Below are 19869 nucleotides of genomic sequence, written 5' to 3' on the forward strand. Positions count from 1 at the left end.
TAAACATAGAATAAAAGAAATTAATGGTAAACAGATTGCTGCTACAGTTTCAGAAGAGATCTCTCAATCGACAAGGATTTCACTGGGCATGTACAACCAAGCCTGTTTCTTTCCTTAATGAAAACTTAATCTAAATTTGGATCTTATGAGATAAGAATATTAATAAAAGGAGTATTGTTTTCTATTTGGGGTGGGTGAATGGCTTTTTTGTTCCATGCTACTAGAACGACCCTACCTCCATGAGAAATGACCCTTTTATAAGGCTCAATGGCTTTCATATCGATCCTCTGCTCCTGTTCTCCAATGACAACTGTTCTCCATAACCGGTTGTCTTCTCGCTCTTCCTCAGCAGTATATTCTGGGATTGCTTCAGATTCCTCTTGAGAAGCTTCCTTAATGGCTGGCTGCTCTTCTGAGGAATGCAGAGGCAGGTGAAAGAGAGAAGTGGCAGGTTATTACTGACATCTGGAGAAACATCATCAAATATGTTTTCACTTATGAGACCATGGGATCCTGCCATGAACTTAATTACACTATTCTCAACTCTTTTTTAAAAAAATTAAGATCAGATGGCCCTATAATTTTAAAAAATTAATGATCAAACCTACACTCCTGTTTTAGTATGACTTAATACAGGGGTGATGGGTTTAGCTTGCAAATGAGTTTGAACCATACAGACACTGCTGTTTGTGAATATCCAAGAAGAAACATCAGCTGCATTGAAAATGCCTGTGTTATGTTGGACTGTATAAGACTGTTTATTACACAATATTACAATGTCTGGAGGTAAATTTGAGGTTGTCAACTTCCTACTTGTATACTCCTTTATACAGATGGCATTTCAGAAAATAGAATGGCCTCCTTCTGGACCAGTTGTTTTAGATTGACTTTTGTTCCTTGCCTTCCAGTTATTACCTTGCTTATAAAAACAACATGGAACTGTTTCTTGCACAATTACTGAGAAAACTAATCCCAGATGAGAGAGCCAAATACATAATGTTTATCTATGGTTTGGGTTAGCGGTGCATTACTGCATGAAATAACTAAGTTGGACATCAATTATTTTGAGCCTAAAATAAAGTGTTTGGATCGTGGTTGTGTATGCCATACGTTAGTAGATCCAACCTTTGACAGTAGCCGCTGGCTCTTTCACTTGTATGAGGGGGGGACATATGGCACATTACAGTGCTATCCTTATTCATCTGGCTATCTGGTCGTACTTACTGGGCTGTTCCCAGAAAATGAGCCACAAAACAGATGAGGTTGGGCCTACATATGGTAGAGGCTGCAGTTGAAGAGCATTCAAAATTCATGGAGTGTTCCCAATATACAGTTCAGGGAATAGCCAAGGTTTATAGCAGTCCTTAGCTTCTAAATATTCAATCCTAAATTCAACTCAAACTACACATTGCAGCTAAATCATGTAGTGCAGCTCTTCCTGGATGATAGCACTCATGTTGCAGGTGGGGGTGTATGCTGAAAAACAGGTAAGAATGAGACTCACAAATAATGCATTACTCAAGAACACAGTTTTTATGAGGATTCAAACACAGCATCCCTGCAGCTGCATTGTAAAGTGATACTGTTCAGTGAGATCTGTATCACATGATTGTGCTGCACATGCAAATTGGCTTAAGTAGAATTTTTATTACCTCACACACAGGTACCATCAAAGGGTTGCATCACCTTTGCTAGTGTAGAGTGGAACTACATGTTATGCCACCAAAGGCTGGCCAACATCTCCTCTGCAAAGTTGGGTGAGGCTGCTTGTATAAGGGCAGTCAACAGAATTTCAGCAACTACAGATTTTCAGCCCACCTATGTGTCATAGGTTGAATCTGGCAAATTTGTTTTTCCTACCCAACAATTAAAAGTAGAGATGCTTTATCTTCCTGTACCCAAATCTTCATTCTGTATGAGATGCCTTCGTTCCAAGCCTAAAGACTAGTTCCTGAGGCACAGCCAGCCATACAGTAACAAATGAAGGGCCTCCCAGCTTGACCTTCACTGCTGGGTAATTCCAGAACTGCCACCTTCTGACCCAGAGATGAGAATCTATCAGTTTTAGAACTATCCCTAGGAAGTACAGTGGACCTGAGCAAGCAGTAGACAGCAACATCAAGCTGCTGCCTCCGAGTGGCAGCCAAGGGAATGTGCATGAAGTGGAGGCTGCTGTTGAGTTTGATAGTTGAGAAGGCAGGCTGCAAACTAAGCAGAATAGATGCCGTTAAGACACTGCTGTCAGGCACACACCAATGACATCATGACTGCATCTTCTTGTTTGCCTCAGCAGCTGCTCAGTGCATCCTCTTCCAGCTGTGCTTCAACTCAATCTGTGCCTTCCTATACACAGAGCACAGAGTTCCATATAAGTAGTTCTTTTTAAAATGGGCCTGGACAAGGGCTGGAAGGTGACAACATTTGCTTAAAGATGCTGATTAAGTATGTGTGGGTGAGGGAGAATGACAATGGGCGGTATTTTTAGCTCTGCTGTCCCACTAAACATGCTTCTAAAAAGCACATAAGCATTAGGGACATAAGCTTCCTTTAAATATAAGTCTAACATAGGCATTTGTCCCTTTTAAGGCTACCTTAGAAATAGAGTCAGTCTAATCAAAATGCATTGGGAACTTTTTCAGTCAGCATTTTTGCAGTAAATAGACAAACTAATTAAAAATCTGGACTGCTTTGCATCAAATTTTTCTCACAGCTGCTTTTTCACACACCTGGCTTGTGGGCCTCTCTGAGGCATCTGTTTGCCCTCTGTCAATAGGCAGGATGATGAGATTGGTGGACCTTTGGCCTGACTCAGCAGGGACTTTCAATATTCTTATTAACTAGGCCCAGTAATTCTTCCATCCACATAGTTAGGGAGTTAGGTTGTGTCTTCAGAATCATTTTAAGAGGGAGGTTTCTTATCTGCTCTTATATTTCCTAGGCAGAGTAAGAACAGCCGCCTCAGGCAGCAGATTCCGGGTGCCATGAATGTGGAGCAAACTGTTATTTATTTACTATTACCGCATTTTTACTGCCAGAGAAGGGGAGAAGCACTTGTGGTATCTTCTGGCTCAGGTTCCGAAATAGTAACCTGCTTTGGATACTATGCCCCATATTTTGGCTTCACAGTTCAGCTTCTCCTTGCATTACATTCATTCTTTCTGAACAGCTTTGTAATCATAGGCGCCGACTCCATGGGGCTTGAGGGGGCCCGAGCCCCCTCAAAAATTCGTTTGGGGGGGCTCAGCCCCCCCAATAATCTCGGGCGGCGGTGGGCGCGTCCGCGGCTTTTATAGGGCGCCCGGCGCGCACCAGCTCGATAACGGGCACCGGCGCAGCGGGGGGCGCCGGGCCGGGGGAGGGGGGCGGCCGGCCTGTCTCCTTGGCAACCCCATTGAGCAGCGCCGGCTCCCCCGGGAGGGCCATCCCCCCGCGCCGCCGATCGCCAACACCGCCGACGCTGTGGCTGCCCGAGCCCCACCCGGAGCCCGAGCCCGAGCCTGAGCCCGAGCCCGAGCCCGTCAGTCAGTCAGTCAGTCAGTCAGGAAGGAAGGAGAAATGAGGAGGGAGACGAGGGAGGAAAATTGCGCGCAGGGTGAAGAAAGGAGAAGGGCGAACGAGACGAGCTTCCAACCCAAAAAAGGGCTGGAAGACTGGGAGGATGCAGGATCGGGAAAGAAAGCGACGCCTTCCCCGCCCGCGACGTCGCCCGCTTGTCATTGGCAGCGCAGCGGGCGCCCAGAGGGGCTGGGCACCGGCGCAGGGCCGCTCCGCAGCCGCGGAGGACAGCTGCGCGGCTAGCAAGGTGTGCCGCGTAGAGCGCGGCCCTTGTGTGGCCCGGTGGCCAGGCAAGCTCGGGCGGGGACCCCCATGCGAATCTAAGACGGGAGAAGAGGGCAGAGCAAAGGGGGTCCCTTCCCCAACCTCCGGCTCTGAGACTTCCCTGCGCCCCAGAAAAGCGAAAGGATTTTCTCTCTTTTTTTATATATATAAATATTTTATTAAGTTTTCAAATACAAAGTTAGAAACATACACTGAAGAAAAAAGTAAAAGAACAAGAAAAAGGAAAAAAGAAAAAGAAGAAAAGAAAACCAACCATTCAACACATTTTTTATATAACTAACTGGACTTCCTCGCATCTCCCTTACCCTGCATTCTTTATAATAAAGATATCAGCAAATTATTACCTTGTTTCGTACCTTATTTTGTACTTTTCAAATACTATACCTCTAAATTTAACATACTTTTCATCAGTTACTTATATCTTAAATTAAACATAGTATTACCTTAGATTTTGACCTTTTCTTACTTAAAATATAATTTCCTGTTTCCCAAATCTAATTGCTGAAGCTATAGTTTCCGAATCGTGTAAATTTTTAACATTCATACAACTTATATTGTTTTTGTAAATAGTCCTTAAATTTTTTCCAGTCCTCTTCCGTTGTTTCTTCTCCCAAATCTCGGATTCTGCCAGTCATTTCAGCCAGTTCCATGTAGTCCATCAATTGCGTCTGCCACTCTTCCAGTGTGGGCAAATCTTGTGTCTTCCAATATTTTGCGATAAGTATTCTTGCTGCTGTAGTTGCATACATAAAGAAAGTTCTATCCTTCTTTAACACTTTCTGGCCAACAATGCCCAAGAGGAAGGCCTCTGGTTTCTTGGGAAAGGTATACTTAAATACCTTTTTTAACTCATTATAGATCATTTCCCAGAAGGTCTTCACTTTTGGACAAGTCCACCAGAGGTGAAAGAATGTCCCTTCAGCCTCCTTACATTTCCAACATTTATTATCAGACAGGTGATATATTTTTGCAAGCTTGACTGGGGTCATGTACCACCTATAAATCATTTTCATAATATTTTCCTTCAAGACATTAAATGCTGTGAATTTCATTCCGGTGGTCCATAACCTTTCCCAGTCCTCAAACATGATGTTATACCCAATATCCTGAGCCCATTTTATCATGGCTGATTTGACTGTCTCATCCTGAGTGATTTTCTCTTCAACCTGCCCTCCATCCTCTTGCAGAAAACTCTTTGCCTGCCCTGCCCGTATCTCGTTTTTGCTTTTTAATTCCACACACGCACCCTTCGGACTTCGTGGCAATCGGGCGCGCGGGTGCGTTTCCTAAGAGAGTGAGGACCCCCGCCTCCTCCCCACCTGCTCCCTCGCCAGCCAGCCAGCCGCGCGCCCTAGCCGGAGAGCCCCGGCCGTCCCCGTCGCGCAATCGGCTGGATCTCCCTTCAGCAGGCCGTGCTCACAACTCGGCCCAGGGACCCCCAGCAGCGGATCTCTGGCTCAGCTGAAGAATCCGGCAACAAGCCCCCTCCTCCCCAATCGCTCCGCCGAAATACGCTCCAAAACCCCCCAGATAGGCCGCCGGCCGCCAAGTCTAGTGGCGCCCTGAGCGAGGGTCTCTCCCCAACACCGCCACCTCGAACTGCGTTCTCCCGGCTACCCGAGCGAACCAGCGGCAGGACCCCGGTATGGGCCCCCCCAATATTTTTTATAAGTCGGCGCCCCTGTTTGTAATATTTCTGTTTCAAAATAGGAGCACTTTGTAGTCCAAAAATATTAGCTGATATCTCATCGCAAATAGCTTTTTAAACTCTAGGAAGCAAAAAACCATTTTGTTTGCTAGCTACATCAAATCCAACTGTCTGTATTATAGGCAGGTAAGAGATGAACAATGAAGGTGAACAATTTACTGCACTGATAAATCTGCCAGACTACATTGTACCCATCTGGAGAAATATCGAAGACACAAAATGTGGGCTGCAATCCAATAAAACACTTAGCTGATGCTTGGCTTCAAACATTTAAGCACTGATTGTTTGCAGGAATAATGTAAATTGAGGGAGAGCCTAATTGCTAGAAGTGGGGATGGGGATGAAGAGCTGGATATTAGCAATGGCACAGAGAATGAGATAAAATCACTCCTTTGTCTCTACCTGGATTCCTATGGCACAGCAGACAAAAGCAGAGTAAAATCAACCTCTGAGGAGACCTATTGGTATTGTACTATAAACAAAACTTTTGTATCTGGACACGTTCCAGTTTCTGGGCACCACAATTCAAGAAGGACACTGACAAACTGGAACGTGTCCAGAGGAGGGCAACCAAAATGGTCAGAGGCCTGGAAACGATGCCTTATGAGGAACGGCTAAGGGAGCTGGGCATGTTTAGCCTAGAGAAGAGGAGGTTAAGGGGTGATATGATAGCCATGTTCAAATATATAAAAGGATGTCACATAGAGGAGGGAGAAAGGTTGTTTTCTGCTGCTCCAGAGAAGCGGACACGGAGCAATGGATCCAAAGTACAAGAAAGAAGATTCCACCTAAACATTCGGAAGAACTTCCTGACAGTAAGAGCTGTTCGACAGTGGAATTTGCTGCCAAGGAGTGTGGTGGAGTCTCCTACTTTGGAGGTCTTTAAGCAGAGGCTTGACAACCATGTCAGGAGTGCTCTGATGGTGTTTCCTGCGTGGCAGGGGGTTGGACTCGATGGCCCTTGTGGTCTCTTCCAACTCTATGATTCTATGATTCTATGATTCTATCTGGCTTATGTCAATATTCTTGGGTTGAATCCAAAGTTAGTCATACTCAGAGTAGACCCAATGGGTAGGATGCAACTAAGTTGTTGCATGAACTGAACAAGGTCTGCTCAAGCAATGGGACTGTCCATGCCTCTCCTCCCTCCTTGCACCCCCTAAGTCTGCTCTGGAGGGGTGGGGGAACCCCAGAACAGGTTTGGGGTGGGGTGAGGGGAAGGGAGAAATCCCACTGTGCAAGCAGACCTAGTTTCATGCACACATACTCCACTTAGCGGTATGTTGAATTCCACCCCTAGAAAGCAAAGGATATGAGTAACTTGGATCTATTAATTTTAATGGGTTTACTCTGAATAGAATTTAGTCAGCTATGGCCCCATTATTGTTATTGAAGTTAAGGGTGGTCATGTGAATCTTTCTCTGGTTCAGTATCTGGAGCAGTTCAGTGTGTTACAGATACCAGTTGCAAGACCACTCGCTTGCATGAGTTCCATGCTAGATCCTTGCAGTAATGGGATGCATTGATGTGTAAAAAAAATGGAATTGCTTCAATATTGGTCTCTACAAACAAGGCGAAAACTACAAAGTGAGAAGCATTTTGTGCCTAAACTTATGCTCGCAATGCAAAGCTCATAAACAGCCTATGTGCAGAAAAGTGGGATTCCACAAGAATGAGGAATGATAGAAAACCATGTATGCCACCTTGAGCAACTTGGAGAAACAGGTGGGATATAACTGTGATAAATAAAAATTCAATAAGAACTGGTAGTTTCATTTAGCTGCAGTGGGCATCAAGACAGAAGCAGAGAATAGTTTGATGGCAGCTAATGACTGGTGCCTTTCCTGGTGAAAGTCTGCCCTGAGTTTCTCCAGTGACAAATAGCTATTAACTTATAGTCTTATAGTCTTATATTAATTTATAGTCGTTTATAGTCTATTAACTATAAGTTGCTTAAACCGCTTGATCTGTGAAAATGCCTTTAAGTCATATAAACACCATGGTTCTTAGTACTGATATGCAATTAGCTGATAGCTGCAGAAAAGATGAAACATTTGTGCTGTTCCAAGAAATTACTGCAAAACTTCAAACAGTTAATGCCTAAAGCTGATTTTGACAAATCATAGTAACTAGCACTACTGACAGTAAAGCAATCTTAGTCTATTAAATTGTGTGAGTTTCAGACATTTAATCCCTGGCTGGGGAATCTGTATCTGCCCCTCCCCCAGGTGTTGATAGGTTACAATACCCATCAACCATGGCTATTAGCTGAGGTTGATGAGAGTTGGAGTCCAACAACATCTGGAAGGCTTTGCTGCTGCTGATTTAATCAATTAACAGTGCAATCCTATACATGTCTACTCAGAAGTAAAGTCCACTGTTTTCATTGAGGCTTTCTCCCATTTAAATGTGTGTAGGATAACAGACTACATTTGCTCATGAGTAAAAACAATATATCAAAAGCAAATAAATCTTACTTTCTTTATGGCATGTGTGCTATAACTAGATCATCTTAGAAGATACATTTCTTTCTATGTGATAAGCTAGGAGTGCCCCTTCTAAAGATAGTAGTTGCCGCCTGCCATTTTTAAAGTGCTAAAATTAAAAAGAATATTTTTAGCTAAGAAGTCTGCTGCCCACTTAACCGGAGGCTTGTTTTTAGTCTTTCAAAATCAATTAATGTAATTGAATGACTGATGGAATGCTGCAATCTTAATATCTGACTTGAAATCATTACTATAGTGAAAGCAGTGCATTCTGCTACAGCTTTATACATGATATTCAGAATCTGTCTTCGTTTCTGAACACATAGCTGAGTTAACAGCTGAAGCCCAAGAGTGAGAATCACTTTCCCACTGCTAAGCCTTCCTAAAAATAATATAGAAAATGCACATTTCATCACTTTGCATGCTACTTTACCTTCCCAGTTTAATTCATTTCCATGCCCAGCATATTCAAAAGAATCTGCTTCATCTGGTGTGTCCAGGTCATCTACATTGATGTCAGTTTCATCCGGAGTGTCTAGGTTATCATCAGAAAGGACAGATCCTTCACTTTGGTCCAAAGAGAGATTGATATTCGGAGCTGTAAGTTTTATCCTTCTGGGGTTGGAACCATTGATATCTAGAGAATTGGGAGGTTCTGAATAAGTGTGAAGATAAAATAATCTCTGTTTTAGATAAAAACTATTATGTTGAATAACATTTAAATAATTCTGCCTCAGCCAACCATATGGAACTATAATATTTCCATCAAAATTTTGAAAAAAAATTACCATATAATAAAAATGTACCTAAAGAAATTACATTCACACATTCAAGGATTTAAATTTATATCAAAGGACGAAGGGGGGGGGGAATAGAGGAGATGGTACTACAGCAAAGACGTTGTGTTGTGATTAGCATAGATAAATAGCTAGATGGGCCTTTCAGGACTGATCTAGTACGTCTCTGTCATTTTCTGGAGCCCTGCAAGTCTTATCTGGAATCCTGGGCTACTGCTGTAAATGGGTTGAGGAATGGGCCCTAGTATGTCAAAGTCTTCTTTCCTAACCACCACATTTTAGGCAGCAATTTGAACTGCATTGTTTTGACTGCTATATGTTAATCTGGAGGGCAACTGTAGACAAATAAGCTGTAGACAAATTTAGCAAGAAAGTGCAGAGTAGCTAATTATCACATGAGCTCATGCCTGATGACACCAAAGCACAGGAGAGTGTGCTGCAAATTATAATCTTTTGTCAAGAGAACCATTGAATTAGCTAAATAAAGCAAAGCTAACACATTTTTCTTCTAACACAGGAATGATCTCGTGGCAGCACAGAAACATGCTTCTCACTGAATTAACAAAATGTTTAGGAAAAGGAGGAGGATCAAAAATATAATTAAAAGCTTGTCTTACCAGGTCTCATCTCTGTAGCACTGGAGTCTAGCATAGTCTCATTAGAAGGGATATCCATTCCAACATCCTCCGATATCAATCTGAACCACACACAGAAAAATAAACAAGCAAATATCTTAGGGTTTTGTATTAGAGCCATCATAGTGCACTAGGTGAAGAAACCCATTCTGCTTTCATTGGACAAAACAGAGAAATGTTAGGGATATGCAGCTTTCACTGAGTTTTAATCTGTGTTAGAGAATTAACGCATGGGGGGTATTTATTTATTTATGGTTAAATGTATATCCCACCCTTCCTCCCAAAGGAGTACAGGGAAGCAGACACACCAGTGATTAAAAATACAATTACAAATAAAATAAGAACATATTTCAAACATTTTAAAATGATTAAAACAGTTTGAAACAACTAAACCTGTTAAAACATTTAAAAACAATTAAACATGTCAAATAATCACATATTCTCAGGGCTAATAATTTCAAGGCTGCAAATAACAGTATCTTTGAGCCATCAAATGCCTGGGTAAACTGGGTTGTTTTAAAATTCGTCCTAAAGGTAATAAGAATGATCAAGTTTGGAGTTTCAATGAGAATTATGCTGCCTCTCAGAATTAATATTTCAGTCTGAAAACTGGTTTGTCTCAAATGGGTCCTTTCATGATTCTTCAGACAATGAGAAAGCAAAGAATCCTGTCCTGAAGTGCAGAATGTACACTTCACTTTGTACGACTGAGCAAGAAAACAAGTGGGAATCCCAGACTCCTGGCCACAGAGGAGAGAAAGAGACTTCTCTTCCCTTCACCCCAGCTGTTTCTTTCTCAACTAGGTAACGCATGGCTTGAAGAAAGGAAGATATCTATTTCATCCTCAGATGTGCTAGTAATAAGGAAACCACTGACAAACCATACCAATAAAGATGATATCTGGATAATTATGCACTAATAATAGCAAAATGAAAATAAATAATGGTGTGATCATTATTGTGTTCTGACCGCATGACAGAATAAGGAGTAAATAAGAGAATTAATTATGAACTTTTTGGAAAGACATAGTCAAAAGTCCCATTTCCCACCCAGCTTCCGGTTTGGAAACATAAACATTGTTCTTAAAACAAAACAAGAGATGAAGTTTAGAACAATTTGATATTTCCTTGTAAGTTACTTTCTCATGAAATTACCATGTACAGGAGACAACCATTTTGAACACCCAATTGATGTGCAACACACGTCTCATTTTCAGCCTCAGAATGGGGCAAGGCAGGAGCGGAACGGGGGGGGGGGCAGGGGTGGAATGGGCTGACCCATGGCTGCTGGTGCACACAAGGACCCCGGAATGCAACCCCTGAACAAACGGGGAGTTGCCAGTATTTCAGATCCTGCAGAAATGTGTGACTATTAATATTTTTTAAAGTGCTTGTAACAAAATGTTTTACAGGGTAGAAGGGCCAAAGCCTTTTGAAGGAGATGAATCCCTGTTCTTCTAAGTACCAGTATGTGTGATCAATCTTATAACCCCTTAGTTTCAGTGAACTCAATTGGACTTGATTCTGAGTAAATGTTTTTCGATGACACTGCAAGTATCCAGAGCTCTGGACTGATAAAGTAGGCTTACAAACTTACTCAAACAAAAATCAGAGTATTTTTCAAATATAAATTGTAGCCATTTTTCATCAAATGAAGTACTGGGTTGTTTTTGTTTGTGTGTTTTTCACAGAACCATCTAGCAGCTTTAACTTTTACATTTTCCATGCTCCTCTGGATTCTTTTAAGGAGATTTCCATTTAATTACCCATGTTGTCTTGTTATTCAAAGCTTTCTTCTGGTTTTGATTTCCCTTCTAACTATAGAAGATGTTTGATAACGTGAGCACAAAATAATGTTTAAAAAGACCATGAAGGAGAAAAGGGTATCTGCCCTAAGAAGAAGATTATGACACCAGGGCTTGTAATGTTAATCATCCTGAAGTTAGGGCAATTGCAATCAATGGTCGTGAATAACCAAAGTCCATTTATTTCATTGCAGAACTATGAAATACAACCATAGAATTTTTAAGTGTAAAGATGACTAAAGATGACTGTACTTGAGGTTTATATAATTATGATCTCCCCAAAAGAGTAAACAGAAAGAAATTACAACAAAACTCAAAGTGATCTTAAAATAAAGGTTCCTACATCAAGAATTATGGTATTAGGGAGCACATCCACATTTAGGCAGCCCTAACAGAGCTCTTTCTGTTCACTGCCTAATTGGGGGGTGGGGGGGAGAGAAACTAACAGCATATGCATATATTTTAACCAACGTAAGTAAGTTATGCCAGAGGCAATGTTTAACAGAGACCATGTTGTTACTGCTTCTGAAGTATGCCTGGCTCTATTTTTTCAAGCTTCCAGGACCCTTTTGGACAAGACTCATGATGATTTTGACCTACCTATCGTGCCTTAAACTTGACTATCTATGTACCATCTATCAATCAATCAATCAATCAATCAATTAGAAATTCCTCCTCCGACACCAAACTACCCTCTAATAGTTGAGTTAATGCCATACCATTGGCTACAGTGCTTTGAACTATTAGATGGGCTATACTTCAAAATAGCTGAAAACTATTCTGGGACTGCATTTGTAGCTTGTTGCCCCGAAATGGAAACCAGCAGCTCCATACCCTCCAAGTGTCCCGATTTTCCAGGGACAGTCCTGGAATTATGAAAGCCAAACTGGCTGCTGATTTGATCCTGTAGTGTTCCTATTTCCGCTGCCAGTGCTGAGCTCAGGGAGGATGTTGGGGTCCCAAGTGATGGTGGGTTTTCTCAGGGCGGTGGAGGGGGGGTGCTGGGTCCTGTTGGTGTAGCGGTGGAGGCGGAACTTGCCCTGATAGAAAATGCTCTGCGAGGAGAAGGGGCAAAATGGGTGGTGGAGGAGGGTCAGTTGGGGGAAGAGTGAGAAATGTCCCTATTTACATCTTTGTTAAAGGGTATGCAGCTGGTTTTATTACCTGAAAAGAATGGGACAATGACAGGGATCAGGCAGCATTTAGGTGTTTGCATACAAGAGACCTTTCACCTGTCACACTTAGGTTAATCGTGTTCAGTTTCCACTTGGCCACATTGTCAGCTCTCAGCTATTCTGTCCATGGGTGCTGAGATACAACCACACTTCGACTCTCTAAATCGTCCTGAGAAATACTCTAGCAGCCTTGAAGGTAAGAATAACATTCTACAAATCCTAAAGAGAGTGACATACAACTACAATCTCTAACACTGTGTCTGGTGTAAGATCTCACATAGATTTCTTACTGTGCAACACTATACATATCTGTTCAGAAGTAAATCCCACTGTGTTCAATTGGGAATTGCTGCCTTGATTTTGTTGCTGTTGTTGTCTTTCTAGGCACATTTACTTGGCAGTAATCTTAATGGAACACAGTGCAGCTTATTTCTGAGAAAGCATGCATACGGTTGTTCTGTCATTCTCTTTGGTAGGGCCATATTTATCTCTGTACCCAGAAAGCTCCAATGGAATGACTTTAGGAATAAACTAGACAATTTCCCCCCATTAAAAAACCACCCATGCAAAATCTTCTGCTCTTCTAATCGTATCATAGGTTTACTGTTACCAACATTTAGTAGAAGTATTTCCATATGTTGCATATTGAATCATTTACAGTATTAACAAAGAGGTGGGTCATCTTGGTAGTATACTTTGCTATAAAAAACTAATAAGAAACCCCATTAATGTATGAGTGTGAGAAACACCTGGGAATAAGCCCAAGATATCTCAATGGGACGCGGGTGGCGCTGTGGGCTAAAGCCTCAGCGCCTAGGGCTTGCCGATCGAAAGGTCGGCGGTTCGAATCCCCGCGGCGGGGTGCGCTCCCGCTGCTCGGTCCCAGCGCCTGCCAACCTAGCAGTTCGAAAGCACCCCCGGGTGCAAGTAGATAAATAGGTACCGCTTACCAGCGGGAAGGTAAACGGCGTTCCGTGTGCTGCGCTGGCTCGCCAGATGCAGCTTTGTCACGCTGGCCACGTGACCCGGAAGTGTCTCCGGACAGCGCTGGCCCCCGGCCAATAGATGTGAGATGGGCGCACAAACCCCAGAGTCTGTCAAGACTGGCCCGTTCGGGCAGGGGTACCTTTACCTTTACCTTTATCTCAATGGGATTTACTTTTAGTAGGCATGCATAGGATCACAGTGGTAGCTGATCACCTTATCACAGACTTTCAGAAATACTTTTGCAGAGTCAATCAGGAATATGCTATATAGACAACCCCAAACAGCTGCAACAGCAATGACAAGATGTGGAACTAAAGAAAAAAGAACATCTCTGACAGCAATAGGCCACGAACAAGAAACAGAAATAGGAACATATTCATTTACAATTAGAGGCCAGGCATGTTAATATTTATCAGTCCAAGCTGCTATAATGTGCATGGAAGATTTCAAAAGCTTCCCCGGCTCCTGCTTAAGACAGTTTATGAACAATCTTTCTTCTTGAACCAAGGAACTTCTATATATTTCAGCTTAAAAGGTACATGTGGCAGAAACATATATATATGTCCAAAATGTTCTAGAGACAGCATGATTGGCACCGAGTTAGTTGAGAAAGGAATGTTCCCAGCCGACCACTGAAGCAGAACATGGGTCAGGGTTACCTGCTTTGCAACCCAGGGAACGACTTCACAGATAATTTCTGAAGCTGTGAGCAATTTTGCAGAGAAAACAAAATCAGTTCCTGGCACTGGGAAAGATTCCTGCCTGAAACTCTGGAGCCACGACCACGCTGTGAGCCAGATCTACCAGTGGTCTCTATAGGCATTTCCCTGTGTTTCCCTGTGACTCCATTTATTTCAATAAGCAGTTGAAAGTTAAAAAACAAACAAATATTTGCTACTGAAATGTTCTCCTACGAAAACGTAGTTCCCACTCCAGAGTCTGGGCAATGATGGGTAGAAAGCAACTAAGTCATCTTCCTCCCACACATAATTCTTAGTTCAAAATGTTGGGTGCTGCTATGTGGGAGGGGCAGTTGTGTTGCTCAAGGACATAACCAGCATTGTGGGAAAGTTCCTCCACTGCTATACAGACAACACATACAATTTTTTTAAAAAAGAAAAAAAAAATATGCCAGTTTGTCTGAGGAAGAAGCCATTACTTTTACTTACAGTTGTAAGTAAAAAGTAGAGACAGGTGACTTGAGAAAGCTGATTAATTGTACAGCCTCCAAGGAGTTAAATTTCTCTCGACACATTCTGCAGCATTTGATAAGCTCACCTTGGCCTTCTTGCAGCTTAATTAGCAAAGCATAATTAAGATAACCGATGTAGAGAAGGCCTTGTCTTCTGTTTGTTGGTATTTAATTTGCAGTACAGCAATCTGTTTGTACATCCACAGTGAGATGCCTAGATAGCCCTCTTTCTCTGCAGCTACATGTTTTAATTATCCATAATATGTGCAGTACAAAATGGTGTATAAATATTGACAAATAATTTTCACAACCACAGCTGAAGGAGAGAATTGCATGATTAATCATTGTGGTTATTTCTGTTTTACTGATGATCTAGAAGCATCTATTAGAGGTCAGAAAGGAAGTTTCTGCCATGATGATGTCAGAATTCAGTGCTTCCACTAATCAGAAATACCACTTGGCAATTTATAGCTGATGGCTGAATATCAGCATATTTAGTATTTCAGGAGCACATTTCACTGCAATTTCAAGCGGGGTGCGTGTGTTTCTTATAACACATGGGGCACTGCCCCACCAACCTCAGTCGGTTCCCAGATACCGGTCAAAGGGGCCCTGGCTGTGAGCTTCCTCCTGCTTAGTCTCTGCCTTGTCCTTGTAGAACTAATCAGGGAAGAGGACGGGGACAAACGAAGGATTGCTTGGCTCCACCAGCCACTGGGTTCTGCTCCACCTACTCTTGGTCTCTGATACGGAAAGGGGGGGCATGCTTTTTTCACCCCTCTACCGACCACCAGAAGGTCTGAGGTGATGACCTCAAGGGCTCCCAACCCCACGGGGACCCCTCTGCCCCCACACCGTTACACAAGCACCACACTCTACCCCAAGCCCCTTAAATGAAGTGCCTCTCCTACACAGATCCGCTATTATGGGCGAAATAAGCCCAAATTCTTATGCCTCTTTCCCGCTCTATCTTTACTGTGAGTTGACCGTACGAAGCTGTATTCCCCATTCATTTCAATGGCTGCGTTCTATCCAATCAGAACCATGCATTTGCTTTGCAGAGCTAGCTCAGCGAGCTCCTGCACGCCTCATTTAACCTCTTGACAAGCTGCTGACGGCTCCCCGCTGGGAGAACAATGGATTCAAAACTTGTGAACTCATAAAAGTGTCAAATCTTGCTACAATGTATCTATTTTGTTTCCGACTTCAATCACCAATATCAAATGGACTAAAATGGACTAAAATCTTTAGAAATCGTATAAAATCAACCACAACTCCGATTTCCTTGCTTTTGGTGTCAATCGGCTCAGTCTCCTCAGGACTCCATGACACCTCCCCTGCCTTCCATAATCCCCCCGAGCGAGCTGTCACATACTCAGGAAGACCCGGTCAAATCGCTCTGCCAAGCCCTTCCTCCGGGCGATGCCAGGTGACAGACTATGCATATATGGACCATTGTCTTCCCATCACCGGCACTCAGGAAATGCTTATCTGTGCATATCTCCAGCTCTGCATATTCCCCCCTCCCTCCTCCATATGTTAATCTGGTATAACCCAACCTCTCCTTAATGTATTCATGATGTAATCGGTGTAACCCAACCTTTCTTTAATGTATTCATGATGTAACTATGATGTATTTTGCACTGTATTCTGGGACATGGAGGGAAGTTTCAAAAGCTCATGTCACCCCTTTCTCGGGGTTCAATCTCGTCTTGAACCTGTTGCGCACTAAAGTTGGATCTTCTGCAGTTTGCTCCTGTCTCCGGCTGAGCTCATTTTCTTCCGCAGGGACCCACGGACCTAGTCCGACGAGCTGGGTGGCAGAGTAGCCCCACACCCAGATTTTACCATAACAGTCTCCCTGCCTTCTTCCACTCTACCATTCCCAAAGGGCACCAGCCATCGCTGACGCTGTGGCCAAAACATTTTGTATTCAGGGCATTTTTTCTTCCAGTACTGTATAAAGGAATGAATAGAATGATAGCAAAAAGCATCTCAGATGAACATGCAGCTGCCAACCACCCGGCAAGACTGAGCCTGAAGCAGCAAATGACAATCTTGAACATTTTCTCTTTTATTCTGTACCACGTCAGGGCTAAAATAGTCTCAAATTAAGAAGTGAGCATTTCCATCTCAGCCAGTTAAGATTTGACTCTTGTAGCAAATATTATCATTACTGTCAACTGAAATGTTTTACTTCTACTACTCCAAGTATGAAGTATTTTACTATCCTTGTCATCTTAATTTACCCAATACTGTAATACAGTAGATTTGCAATAGGTTTACCCAGTGCTTTTTTTCTTTAAAAATGTTTAGGGGTACTCTCATTTTGACTCAAGAAAATCATCATTCTATAGTTCAAATCAGGAAAAATAAATACAGTAAATGGACAAAAGTACAAAGATTCAGAAAATGTTTAGGGGTATGCGTACCCCTGCGCACCCCCAGAAAAAAGCACTGGGTCTACCATTCACAGGTATATATAGATGAGGAGCTAAGCTAAGGGTGTGTTCACATTACAGCCCTTAAGCACAGCAAATTGGTGTTAAGCTGGTTTTAGAAATAATACATCAAATAGTAGCATGTTATAACAAAGTACAGGATAGATAGGCATTTTGGAAAACATCATGTGAACACGTATTTTAAAAGCCAGCCCTGGAAACGCAGTGAGCGCATGGTAAATGGGAGTGTGAACACAGTCAGAGCAGAAAGACTATGATGTTCCCAATGGATATGGTGCATTCTGAAAAAGCAATGCAGTGCTATAATGCCTACTCAAAAGAAATCTTAATAAATTCAGTTTGTTTACTCCCAGGTAAGTAGAGTTAGGATTTCAGCCTAGTTAGTCACACTTACAGTTTAGGCTAGAAATAACAGAGTAGGCTGTTATCTATACAGTATCAACAGAATCCAGCACTTTTTGATACTCATGCCACCCTATGATTGAGTTCTATCACACTGACAGCATGGGGGAAAAGAAGCTTGATTTTGCAGCATATTGATATCTGTGATGTGACATGTTAGCAATCATGTATTGCAGATGCCTCCTTGCTCTTTTTATATCTTTAAGTGTGAGATAAAAATTATTATCTTTCCCCCAACTTATTATTGCTAGCCCACCTCAGCGGTAACATGCAATTTTCTACTAATCTCTATCCTCCTACCCCTTTTCACTTTTCCTTTTGTTCCCTTATAGTCACAATATTTTTCACTGCTGTTGGATTTTTGTTAAGGTGTTGTGGATTCTTTGTACAATGTAACCTTGTGTTTTGTACTGGAGCTGCCACTTCCATGCCTCTAGAGCTCATGTTGGTTTGGGAACATCCATACAAATAATAAATGAATCATGGGGCTTGGACCAATTATGTGGTTCTTTCCCCTACTTGTATCATTCATCCTTTGAGGTTGGGTGACACTGACATGGGAAGGAACCATTGCAGTTGCCTAAGTTATATGGTTCTTCCTTACAGGTACCAGCAGAGTAGTATGAGATACAACCAGGCGGCAGCTGCTCCAGTAACATATTGTTATAGATTTTTTTGGGGGGGGTCCCCCCTAAACCCTAGGAATGAATAAATGCTAGGATTTGGATTAATTGGGATATGGATTAAAACATAAACTGCAGAGCTGTGGCAGACAGAGAATTCCTGGGCTGGCTTATGCAAACCAACCTGGCTATCAAGAGAACAATAGAGGGCCATTAACAATACAAGGGAACTTCCCTCTTGCCCCCAGGTGTGAAGAGAGACTGGGGATTTGGAATGTGGCCAGGGTAACTGCTGGGGTGGTGGTGAGATCCATCTTGGAGAGGGAGCCTGTGCTACTGCTTCTTGAACTGACCATGCCATAACGTCTGGACTCTGTCCATGCTGGCCAAAGGTGTAAATAGGTGAACAAACCATATTTCTTAAAGCACAACAGTCTCCACCGTGTCTTCTATTCTCCAAAGGGACACGAACCCTGTGCCTGAGACCCCATGGACCATTGCTACCGCTTGGCAGAGAGAGGGGCAGGCACCCAACTTTTGTAACACTGGTGTCAGAAGTGGGATCTGTGTTTCCTGGAGAGAAGGCCTAGGAGCGACGTGCGCCTGAAGTAAAAAATGGTGGGAGGAGAACCAACAACCCTAGAGCTGGAGAGAAAACCAGCAGAGACAGAAAAGGCAGTGGCACTTTGGCAGCAGTCCATGTTCCTGTGCAGGCAGATGGTGCTGGAGGACAAGCAGTGGTGCAGTGAGATCAACCATCTGCGAAAGGAGTGTGTGTGGCACAGTCAAGGAAAGCAAGATGTGACTCCAGATGAGGTGAGGAAAGCAACAACATTCCTCGAGCAACTCACCTTGGTGGACCAACAGAGGCGTAAGCATGGGAACAAGCAGTTCAATGAAATAGACCAACTGATAGACCATTGCAACGGGATTCTCTTTGGGGAGAAAAGTGTAATGCTGTGCAAGGGGAGCGCCCTGCTGGAAGATGAGAAGCTACAGGGGTCTGGAAGTGACCTGGAAGTCCAGCTGCCAGGCACCCAAGAGGAAGGGGTTGCCAGAGATGTCAAAATCGTGGATGGGCAGTTGAAGGGCTCGTACTGCGGGGAGTTGCAGTCTGTAAGTGAATGCAACGGAGAAAAGGATAAGCTGGCTGGAGTGGGAGAGCAGTCGGCTCCCGCTGAGCTGGAAGTTGTGCCTGAGGAAGTGGGAGAGGAACCCACGCCTGCGAGGAAGGCAGTGGATGCCGGTTTACCCATGGAAGAGGTGCCAGCTTCCTGTGTGCTCAGGGAGAAGCAGGTGGCTGATTGGGGGTCTTCCATTCTCCAAAGGGACACAGGCCCTGTGTGTGTGCCTGGGACCCAGGGCTCTTGCCACCGCCTGGCAGAGAGAGGGGCAGGCACCCAACTTTGGTGACAATATGAATTGCCCATAGTATCGCCTCCCTGCTCTGTCCTTTGTATCCAATGCTGATGCTTCAGAGGAAGGAAATAACATGTGAAACCACAGGGGACAGAACCCAATTCCTTTAGGCTCACTTAAGCACAAAACCTGTTGCCCAGTAAAATAAGAACCTATCATTAAAAGCTAATGGTCCATCTTGCCCAGTAATATCAACTCTGACTGAGAGCAGCTTGCCAGAGTCCCAGGCAGAGGTCCCAGTCACATGAGCTAGGTTTATTTAGCTGGAACAAAGAATGTGCACTGACACTGAGCAATGCTCAATCTCTCATAAATGATATTCTTTCTTTGAGGGTTCA

General features: G+C 43.2%; 1 protein-coding gene across 9 annotated transcripts in view; it reads right to left on the reverse strand.

Annotated features, from left to right (window-relative positions):
• The window catches only part of PRUNE2 (prune homolog 2 with BCH domain), a 138397-nt gene that overhangs the window by 17517 nt on the left and 101011 nt on the right, over window positions 1-19869 (reverse strand). For 8 of the 9 annotated variants that reach the window (XR_014013088.1, XR_014013089.1, XM_081213496.1 and 5 more), the window contains exons 10-12: window positions 9449-9528; window positions 8468-8689; window positions 236-412 (exon numbers count right to left, since the gene is read on the reverse strand). Coding sequence is in view for 7 of the 9 variants with exons in the window: in XM_081213496.1 (XP_081069622.1) it covers window positions 236-412; window positions 8468-8689; window positions 9449-9528 (479 nt within the window). In the remaining 2 variants the exon portion in view is untranslated. The remainder of the gene's footprint in view (window positions 1-235; window positions 413-8467; window positions 8690-9448; window positions 9529-19869) is intronic. The other variant, XM_081213491.1, reaches the window with a different exon arrangement.

Source organism: Podarcis bocagei (genome assembly GCF_964188305.1).
Source record: "Podarcis bocagei genome assembly, chromosome: 11".
Lineage (NCBI taxonomy): Eukaryota > Metazoa > Chordata > Lepidosauria > Squamata > Lacertidae > Podarcis > Podarcis bocagei.